Below are 9,685 nucleotides of genomic sequence, written 5' to 3'. Positions count from 1 at the left end.
GACAAGTGTCACGGTATTTTGCGTTTTTGAGTTAAGTTGGGTTTATTTTCTAGATGTCAGCAGCAGCAGCACGATGAGTCATAATAATGCTTTTGGGTTGGCAGGAAATTTCAAAGTGAAAGACTATTAATATTGATTTTGTTTCAAAATCTATAAAAACAATAGGAAATGTCCGTTATAGGTTTGCAGAGCTTATTGGTTGACGAAGTTAAACTCTGAATTTTTAAGATAGACCAACCAAATGTAGTCAAGATTTGTCTAAAAGACTCAATTAAATTGACTTTAAAATTAAAATTGATTGCAAGTGTATAAAGTCATTCATAACTTGGTTTGTACAAGGATGTAGAATAAAACGCATTCATTTTATTAAACAGACGCTTTGAAAAAACGCAATTGGTTTTAAAGCTACTATTTAAGTCTGTGTCTTGTGTACCTATGGTTTGTACAATTTTGGTCAAGCCTTTAATAGCTGCATACTGTTTTCTTTAAAATCTATTTTAAGAATCTTTTTTTAAATTATGGAGGAAAGGAAAATCCAAATTTGCATATGGTTTAGTAAAATTTGCAAAATCGTCAAAGAGATGTGGAAACTTGATCAGACATAAGCAAAAAAAACCAAAAAACTCTTTACAACAAAAGTTTTATAATTTGAAAAAAAAACATGTCGCGGCATCGAACCATTCGCAATGCAAAGAGCTATGAATATGATGATGAGGACGACCCTTTTGGCCAATCATACGAGGAGCAGTATGGTGTCTCTCCGGGCACAATGGCTCACTACACTTATTCAAGATCCAGGGGTAATGTTCAGTTCAGCTCGTACATGCCGTCAGAAGATCCGTTGGATGAAAATGTTGATGAAGAGGATGAAGCTTACATTTCAAACTCCGTCCATGCACATGATGACAGCTTAAGCAAGTATGACGACTTAGGCCAGTGCATTGAGTCCATTAGAGATGTAGTAGGGGACAACTACCCCGATGATATCGTCAAACAAGCGGCTGTAAAGTTTAAATGTGATGTTGAAAGATCTATAGATTATCTTTTGAACTCTAACTTTTCCAAAAACAACTCTTTTGACACTGGAATATCATCACCCGAGCCTCCTAAGGAACACTTGGGTCAGGGTGCAGCCACAACTTTTTCTATTCCCATGCCACAAAGAGCTGATATTCAAAGACGGAGAAATGCCAATTCCAAAGTATGTTGTGGTATTGCTACTTATATCATAATGAATAGGGGTGTATGTGCAGATAGTTCTTATAATTGTATATTTATACTGAATCCCAAACTCTGTCACATGGTGAGGAATATAAGGGAATGAATAGATATAAATCAACATGTTTTACTGTTTGATATTTTATATCATTTTTTGGAAATTTTCCAAGGTTGTTTTTTTTTAAAAAATGCTTCTGTGAGAAATAAGAGAAATAAGAGTTGTTTGTAAAAATACATACAGGATGGTTATTGTTTAACATGTCATAATCTGCTTTTATAGTGTATGCATAACAATCTTTGCATATTAAAAGTCAAATAAGTGTTTTTTTCTTTAGATTGAAAACGTGAAAACTACCAAGCCAGTGACTATCATAAAAACATCTGGAAATATTCAAGAAAGGACATTTGAAAAAGTGGAATCAAGTCCACGCCAGAACGTAAAAACTGGATTTATAACCCCACAAAACACCTTGACTATAAAATCTACAAATAACAAATCCTCTCCCAAGTTAAACCACAAAAACACCACACAGCCAAGCACTAGCAGAGCATCATTTAATGAAAATACTTCCAAAGGCACATTGGGCGTTGAAACTAGCCAACAAAGTAAAAAGGTGCTACTGACGCCAACTAGAAAAAAGAACAATGAGTCTGCACCCAATACTCCTGGAAAAGCAAGCAAGAATACTGTGAATTTCCAGGTAAAAAAAAGACAACACTAAAACCTTCTTTTGTAATCTAGACCGTTATTACACACGGTTAGAAACTTGCAAATTATTTTCTTTTTACATACAAATGTTAGTGTTTTTAACTCACAAAGTGTAAAATGAAAAAACCCACAGACAGTGCACACTGTTTTGCCCTATAATGTCTCATCAGTGCAGCTGGTGACAAGAGATTGGCTGTATGAGCTAATGTACATTACAGCCAGTTTGTTGGGAGTGATATGCTAAAAAAATATTTGTAAATATGTCACAATCTAAAACAATCACCCAAAGTAAACTTATTTATGTTGATACCTTTGCTTTATCAAATTTTAGGAAGAATATGTCAAGCGTCAAAAAGACAACAAACAACAGTTAAGCATGGTTGTTATAGGCCATGTAGATGCTGGAAAGTCTACCATGATGGGACATTTGCTGTTTCAAAAAGGCATGGTATCAAAACGGCTCATACATAAATACGAACAGGTATTTCATAGCATAATCCAGATGTGATTTACAAAGTTGCTTTAATTTCTAAAAATGTGTGTTGTAAAGGAATCCAAGAAAATAGGCAAAGCCTCATTCGCATATGCATGGGTGTTGGATGAAACTGGTGAGGAAAGATCTCGTGGAGTAACCATGGACATTGCTCACAATCGATTTGAAACTGACAATCATATTATTACATTAATGGATGCACCTGGACACAGGGACTTCATACCAAACATGATTACAGGTAACATAACTAAATGTCAGTTTCATGGCAAAATCTATAAATTTGCACTGCTTCAAAGCAAGGTGATTTTCAAAAAATCCATCATAGTGTGCCAGGCCGATAGAAGGCATAAACCCTGAATAAGCCAGTAAGCAAGCATTCTCACATGGCAAAGCGTAGAATAGAAGAACAAGCTTTGGTGGGATTCGAACTAACAACTGTCTGAGTCTTTCTATCACTTGCGCTCTACCAACTGAGCTACACAGGCTCAATGGTGAACCCGCCGAAAATCAAATCACAAGCACTGTTGCCTGTCTCGAATGATGCACATGTCAGCTTTAACTTAAGGAACGCTAGATTGACCAGTAATCAGTTACGATAAACTTATATATATTCTTAACTGGAATTAGTCCTGAAACGATCATTCAGACCAGCGATCATGACACACTTATGTATAAATGTTCATCTTGCCTTTATAAAAAGCATGCAAAAGTTTAGACAACAAATAGGAAAAATATTATTATTTTGATTGCATATGTGAAAAAATGCCACCACCAGGGTTTTTTTAAGGTTTGGTTTGGGTGACCGCTAAGTAGTTTTAAGAGACCGCAAGTGTTTCATTTAAATACCAAAAAATAGCCATATTTGCAAAAAATAGCCATAAGTCCAAATTTTGGGAAACCGCTGGAGAAACACCTTAAAAAACACTGCCCACCACTTTAAAAACTTTAATCTAAAAAGTACCAGTATGGTCAAACATGCAAGTTAATTTTTAGGAGCATCTCAGGCTGATGTTGCTATTCTTGTCATTGGAGCTAGCACTGGTGAATTTGAAGCTGGGTTTGGTGTTGGTGGTCAAACAAGAGAACATGCTCTTCTTATTCGATCACTAGGTGTCGGACAGCTGGCTGTTGCAGTAAACAAACTTGACACAGTAGATTGGGACAAAAAGAGGTATGACAGAGATCAGGGGCTGCAACCCTATAAATGTTCAATATTTAAACATTAAACGGTGCATGCAAATTTACTAGTTATGGGTTGTTAAGACTAGTACACCATGACAAACAAATACAAATACAAGCGTTTTCACAGTTAAAGTTTCATCGAGAATACCTGAATATGAATTACTGTATCACTTAGCATGCCATAAATAGGTCAATAACCTCTGATAAAGATTCTTGCTTTACGAATTTAGTACAATTGTAAAAGTTTTTTTAAGTTCATGCAACCCACAAATTTCAAATTTTGCCAAAATGCTGCTAAAATATTGTGTTTTCAAGGTGTTTGTGTATTCATCATTTATATTTTTGCACAGATTTGATGATATTGTCATGAAACTGAAACAGTTTTTAAAACAAGCTGGATTTAAAGACTCAGATGTAACTTATGTCCCTGTGAGCGGTTTGCAGGGAGAAAATCTTGTATCAGTTGCTAAGCAACCATCCCTAACTGTGTGGTACAAGGGGCCAAGCCTTTTGCAGGTAACTGCTACTAGAGTTGTTTGGTTTGTGGAAACGGTTGACTTGAGATTTTGTGTATGCAGGTTGTCGACAAGTTTTTGCCACCACAACGACCTGTTGATTTCGCTTTTCGTTTTTGTGTTAGCGATGTTTTTCGTGGCCAAGGAAGTGGAATTTCGTTAAGTGGTAAAATAGAGTCTGGTGGGATTTCTCCTAATACTAAGGTATTCTTTTGACTTATTTCTTTGAAAAATCTGACTGATCTTGACTATGAGCTGCTGTTTACTGCAGTCTAAGATATTTATTCTCAGTGAGTGGGCATCTGCCACTGAACTGACTTATTATAAAGGGGACACATACTGTTTTTGTCCGTTTTTTTTCTATCTAATGCTGGTTTGTTCCAAGCATTTGGTCAAGAAAGAGTACTTTAAGTTTAATCAAATTTTTGTTTGTTGGTTGGTGCAATATAAAGTTTGTTTGATAACTTCAGTTTAGTTTACCCATCATGTCCCACTCTATTGAAGCAGTGCTGCATGTGGTCTCTGCTTTTGTAACCATAGGTGGTCAGGGCGGGGTTTGAACTGACAACCTTCTGAGGTCCAGACAGTTACACTAACCAAAAGGCCATTGGCTAAGCTTATGTATGCATTAAGTTATATTTCCAATTCTATTGCAGGTTATGGTAATGCCAGCTGGTGAAAAGGGTCTTATTAAAAGCATAGAAAGCAACCAAGAAATGGAAAAGTTGGAATTTGGTTTAGCTGGTGAACATGTCACATTGGTGCTTAATGGTGTTGACATTATGAAAATATCAATTGGAAGCGTTGTGTGTAGCATTGATAATCCCATCAGGCCTGTAACAAGATTACAAGCCAGGTAAAATGTTACAACACTAAATACTCACACTATTGGCTAATATGAGACTTGTGTTTTCAGGATTGTAGTTTTTAACACGGAGGTGCCTATAACTAGGGGATTTCCAGTAGAGATGCATTATAAAGCTGTTTCTGAACCTGCCATTATTCGACGCTTGCTAAGCCAACTGCACAAAAGCACTGGTGAAGTAATTGCAAAGAAACCAAAGTTTATTTTAAAGGTAACAATGCTATTAACTGAATTGTACGCACACCATCACAAATTATACTATCAAACAACAATTATGGGTGGTAACATGTCCATTTTGTAGTTATATTTGTCGAAAAAATTTCTGAAATTGTAATTCAACAATTATCACACTTTTTAATTTCAATTTAGGGGCAAAATGCACTGATCGAAGTCGAAACCACAAGGGGTGTCTGTTTGGAGGAGTATTCTGTTTTAAAAGAACTTGGACGCTTTACATTGCGATATGGGGGATCAACAATTGCTGCATGTGTTGTCACTAAGCTCCTATCATGAGCAACTGTGGTTATTCCTTTGATACAACATGCTTCCCAAAAATTTGGTGGTAGCATCTGGCTTTTGCTTGTTGACAAGGTTGCAATGAATTGAGACGTGTTACTATCGTAAATACTGTGCAAGCCACATGTTGGTTTTTGTTGGGTGAAAGAAGTGTGGTTCCCATCCAAGTGTTGCAGACATATGGACATGAATATTGCTCGCAAATAAACAAAAAAGAGCTCGTTTTGTGTGTTGGTGGGATCAGTTCTTTGATGAGGACCACAGTTTCATTCCACTGCCTCTTAAACTACAAAGACAAGAACAGACAGTTAGACTTGTCTGGACAGTACTAAACATCACATGATACCACATATTCCTACTTAAAAAAAGTATAAGCCCAAAAAAGATATATGCGATCAGATTATAAAAAAAATAATACCAACCGCACATCAAGTCAGCACTTTTATGGCTAAGCAACACGTTGGGAACCATTACCATGTGCTTATTATCTGTAAAGACAAAATTGAACTTACCCTTTAACTTTTGACTTTTTGGGTTTAATCTCTACACCACAGGAAGGTGGAGGGTGCTGTGATAGTCTCGAATCTGACATGGAGATGTAGGGCTCCTGACCACTCGCTTTCTTAATAGTGCTCATAATATTTTCAACCTTTAAAACACATTGACTGTTAGTCAGATCAGGGGTCCACAAACACACACTGGATAATCACAAAAATTAGCCCATTCACATTTCTAACCCTGAAATGCGACTGTGACCCAAGAAACTAGCCTTGCTAAAACTTATCTTTAACAAAAAATGACTGTAATGCAAAAATATACCGGAAAAACAACAATCACAGTCTATTGCTTTACATTTATACACTAAAAAAATAATACACACCTCTGTATTGATCTGAGATTTCCGCAAAGCATCTTCACTAAGAAAGGTATTAGCTCCCACAATTTGTGTTCCAATGCTTTGAACCATTGTTTCACAGCGTGAGCACCTTCATCACAAATGGTTTATGATAAACACACTCAAATTCATTTTTGCATGCACTGCCTCACCATGACGAAAGTGTATTAGTTATGTAATCCAAGTCTTCTGGAGTTAGATCTCTCCCAATTGTCCAATCAACTTCCAGTCTGCAAATATATATGTGTCAAATGAGCAAATTTATGATATCTGTGCAGATTGCAACCTGGGTTTAGGTTTAAGAACTAAAACAGGAATGGTTGACTAGTATAAATTTATGTCCTTAGCGAAGAAAATAACATTTTGTCTTTCTGTTTATGCTACATTGCTCAAATTTCCATTTACTGGGAGTGCCACAAAAGTGCAAAAATACCTCTAGGATTTAATCAACTAAAAAGGTTCAATAATACTGGATTACAACTAAATGTTAACCTGGAATTTTGCTGGTCAAGTTTTCCCCTGATTATGTTGCTGTAAATCGCTGATATCAGCAAATCCTCAAGTTCACGTACATTGTTGAGATCTACTTCAGCCAGCAAACTTTCGTAAGATATGTACTGGGAATGTACAAGAAGTGAAGTAAGTAACAGATTACAGACGAATCCGGTTAATCGCATCATCAATTTGCCAAGGACATTTGCTGCGATTAACCAGATTATGTGATAATCCGGTTGCTATGGAAACAGTACATGCAGTTAACATAAGTGCTCATTTTCACTTCCCCAGCTAAAACAAAGTTGCAATGACGCTCAACTATGGCTTAAGGAGCAGTATTTTCTCTCTTTTGTCGCGGAAAATAAAAGAGAAGTACTCTAAACTAGACAAGGGCAAAATGTGATGCCATGCTTTCTGACTGTCATGGCAATGGTGCAACCCCCTAAGTGTGTTGAAGAAACAGTAGTGACATGCAACATTTTATTTGGGAAATTCCTTTAACGACGGTCTTTGACGTTGTTTTGCTTTAGGAAGTTTCCTTTATAAAAGTGCTAGGCCTCTCGCTTAATATACAAGTCAAATGGCCTGTTGTTTCTTGCCTATTTCGATTTCTAGTTTAAAACGAGTTTGTATGTAATTTATTCAAGAGCAGCTATTCGAACGTTGCGCAGCTATTCTGTGATTAGAGAATTAGTGCAATAGTTATCTTGCGTTGTTAAGATTGGTCTTATCATTTATTGGCGCGATGCTTTTGCAAGGTTGGTCTTCCTCTACATTCATTGACAGTCCAACAAAAGTCAGTTTGGATTTTTAACTGTTACTTCTGGGCAGGCAATTTGACGTGCACAGCATTGAAAAGGATCGCCAGATAAGGTTGCACGCAGATCGGTTGATTTAACTATCGTATCGTCGTTTTCCATTTGAAAAACTCGTTTGTGGGACTGTTACATAGAGATCATCGATTCGGTTTATGCGATGGACCGGTATGCGATTAACCGGACGATTTTCTTAACAAACGATGGGCAATGGTTTGGGATTTTTAATTGTGATGCAATTAAACGGATTATGTGATTAACCTGTATGCGATTAACCGGATTCGTCTGTACTAATATTTATATGTACTGGTATAGATATACTTTTGCAAAATTAGTAAAAAAACAGGTGATACTAAACACACATTTTGAAAAAATCCAGCTACTTTATTACCTTGGACTTTGCTGCCAAACTTACAACAGTCAGTTGCCTTAGCTTCTTGGACATGAGAGGAGATAGTGGAAGTAAATGAGCAGCTTGTTGCACATAATCCTTGTATGTTCCATAAGCAAAGATGTTTAACAATTTCAAGTACTTTGCACCTTCTGGGTCATCACAAAGCTACTCATGTAAAATAAGTAAATTGTTTTTTTAAACAAGGAAAATTCATTTTAGCTTAGCAGAATATGCAAATGCAACCTATACAATTCATATTGTTATTCTACTTACTGTACTCCCTTGACTGGTTCCACCAGCATTTCAACCTCAGACAGGTTTTTTTTTTCTTTTGAGCTCAGGTCACATAACGCTTTATAATACAGTTTAGCTGCAGCGCATTTAGTCATGATCCACCAATTGTGCCCTCCACTTTTTTTTATTTCAACAGTGAGCAGCTATTTCTGGTTTCATTTTGTACAATTCGTTGCTATGTGTTCTTTCAGCAGATGAAATAAACTCAACTCAACTTATTTTTATGTATGGTATCAGTTTTGGCAAATTTGTATTAGCGTGGTCCTTAATTAGCAAACCACTATTATTTTAACTTCATGCTTACCTCTTGGACACACGTTAATTCCAATAATTCCCCAAAAACATAAATATCCGGTGATTCCAATTCTTGTTCAATTAATTTCCGAAGTGCGGCCCCATGTGCAGTTTTAGCAAGTATAAGAAATTGTTCTTGACTTCTACTGGCAGAAGTTGAAGCTACAGGGTTGGTCTCAACTTCTACTTCCATATTTATGTTTCTGTAACTTACTGTAAGTAATTTGCAAGTAAAACAAGACAGTTAACAATAGAACAAAACTTAAATTAGTTGAAACAAACTTGGTAAATTTCAGGATTTATTCACATTGATTCAGTTTTTGGTATCAAGCAAAATGTAAACAAAATGCGGTAAAAAGCAAACCATTCATTTAAAATTAAAATTTATACGATTTAACTGATGTCATTTAAACGTTATAAATTAGCTAAAATGTGTGACTTACCTAAGTTATGTAATTATGCTCTCAACATACCTTGAACCAAATCGACACTTGGTCTTAATAATTTATCAATTACGGGGATTTTCCCTGTTGTATTAATTTAGTTTGATGTAAGTGGCACTAGCACTCCAAACTGTTTAACCGAGGGCCAAGTATAAACCAGGCCTTATTATCTTATATAACAGGACTTGTTTGATGCATATCAAATACGGTAATATTCTGATAAACACTTAAACAGCAAAAATCGTCTGACGAGCCACTGGTTCTGGTTGTACAAATGCACAACCCTATTTTACAGAATTGTAGTTGAAAAAATAGCTGGGCCTTCGGTTATTTACAGCGCGCTTGTGCAAATAACCTCGTTATATTACATAAACAACAAGTATAGTTTAACTTACTGCACGGTAATTATATCAACAAAAGTTCTGTTCTTGTTTAACAGAATGTTTCTTGCCATAAAAATGAGATGTTTTCATTCAGGATATTTTGGACTTTTCAATGCAAAAAACGCATGTATTTTTTTAGAAACTCCAAAATGCAGCAGACGCATGTATTGAGTG

The 9,685-nt window shown here is 36.0% G+C and overlaps 2 protein-coding genes across 3 annotated transcripts; one reads left to right on the top strand and one right to left on the bottom strand.

Annotated features, from left to right (window-relative positions):
* The first annotated feature begins 479 nt into the window (after positions 1-479).
* Positions 480-5,720, top strand: LOC145227865 (HBS1-like protein). The gene is made up of 10 exons (XM_080092790.1): positions 480-1,201; positions 1,554-1,919; positions 2,259-2,408; positions 2,478-2,658; positions 3,414-3,591; positions 3,953-4,118; positions 4,181-4,321; positions 4,774-4,973; positions 5,034-5,193; positions 5,352-5,720. Exons 1-10 carry the CDS (start codon positions 662-664, stop codon positions 5,493-5,495), a joined length of 2,226 nt encoding a protein of 741 aa, XP_079948916.1. The 5' UTR covers positions 480-661; the 3' UTR covers positions 5,496-5,720.
* Positions 5,162-9,185, bottom strand: LOC145227866 (COP9 signalosome complex subunit 7a-like). Of its 2 annotated transcripts, XM_080092792.1 has the most exons (8): positions 9,129-9,185; positions 8,696-8,898; positions 8,095-8,262; positions 6,886-7,010; positions 6,546-6,623; positions 6,379-6,484; positions 6,011-6,147; positions 5,162-5,784 (listed from the first exon to the last, which is right to left on the bottom strand). In XM_080092792.1, the coding sequence occupies exons 2-8, from the start codon at positions 8,876-8,878 to the stop codon at positions 5,739-5,741; spliced, it is 843 nt and encodes a 280-aa protein (XP_079948918.1). In that variant the 5' UTR covers positions 8,879-8,898; positions 9,129-9,185; the 3' UTR covers positions 5,162-5,738. The 2 variants fall into 2 exon arrangements, with proteins under 2 accessions (XP_079948918.1, XP_079948917.1); XM_080092791.1 differs by lacking the exon at positions 9,129-9,185 and having other exon boundaries at positions 8,696-8,942.
* Between the last annotated feature and the right edge of the window lie 500 nt (positions 9,186-9,685).

This window comes from Phallusia mammillata, chromosome 5 (assembly GCF_965637545.1).
Source record: "Phallusia mammillata chromosome 5, kaPhaMamm4.hap1.1, whole genome shotgun sequence".
NCBI classification, from domain to species: domain Eukaryota; kingdom Metazoa; phylum Chordata; class Ascidiacea; order Phlebobranchia; family Ascidiidae; genus Phallusia; species Phallusia mammillata.
Note: the sequence above shows the minus strand (reverse complement) of the source record. Positions and strands in the feature narration are given on the sequence as shown.

What these genes read in the sequence shown, in the direction of transcription:
- LOC145227865 (XM_080092790.1), top strand. Translation starts at nt 662, where the DNA reads ATGTCGCGGCATCGAACCATTCGCAATGCAAAGAGCTATGAATATGAT. An exon ending in AGAATACTGTGAATTTCCAG is followed by an intron (nt 1,920 to 2,258) that starts GTAAAAAAAAGA and finishes ATCAAATTTTAG; the next exon opens with GAAGAATATGTCAAGCGTCA. An exon ending in CATACCAAACATGATTACAG is followed by an intron (nt 2,659 to 3,413) that starts GTAACATAACTA and finishes GTTAATTTTTAG; the next exon opens with GAGCATCTCAGGCTGATGTT.
- LOC145227866 (XM_080092792.1), bottom strand. Translation starts at nt 8,878, where the DNA reads ATGGAAGTAGAAGTTGAGACCAACCCTGTAGCTTCAACTTCTGCCAGT. An exon ending in GTTTGGCAGCAAAGTCCAAG is followed by an intron (nt 7,011 to 8,094) that starts GTAATAAAGTAG and finishes GTACATTCCCAG; the next exon opens with TACATATCTTACGAAAGTTT. An exon ending in AATCTCAGATCAATACAGAG is followed by an intron (nt 6,148 to 6,378) that starts GTGTGTATTATT and finishes TGTGTTTTAAAG; the next exon opens with GTTGAAAATATTATGAGCAC.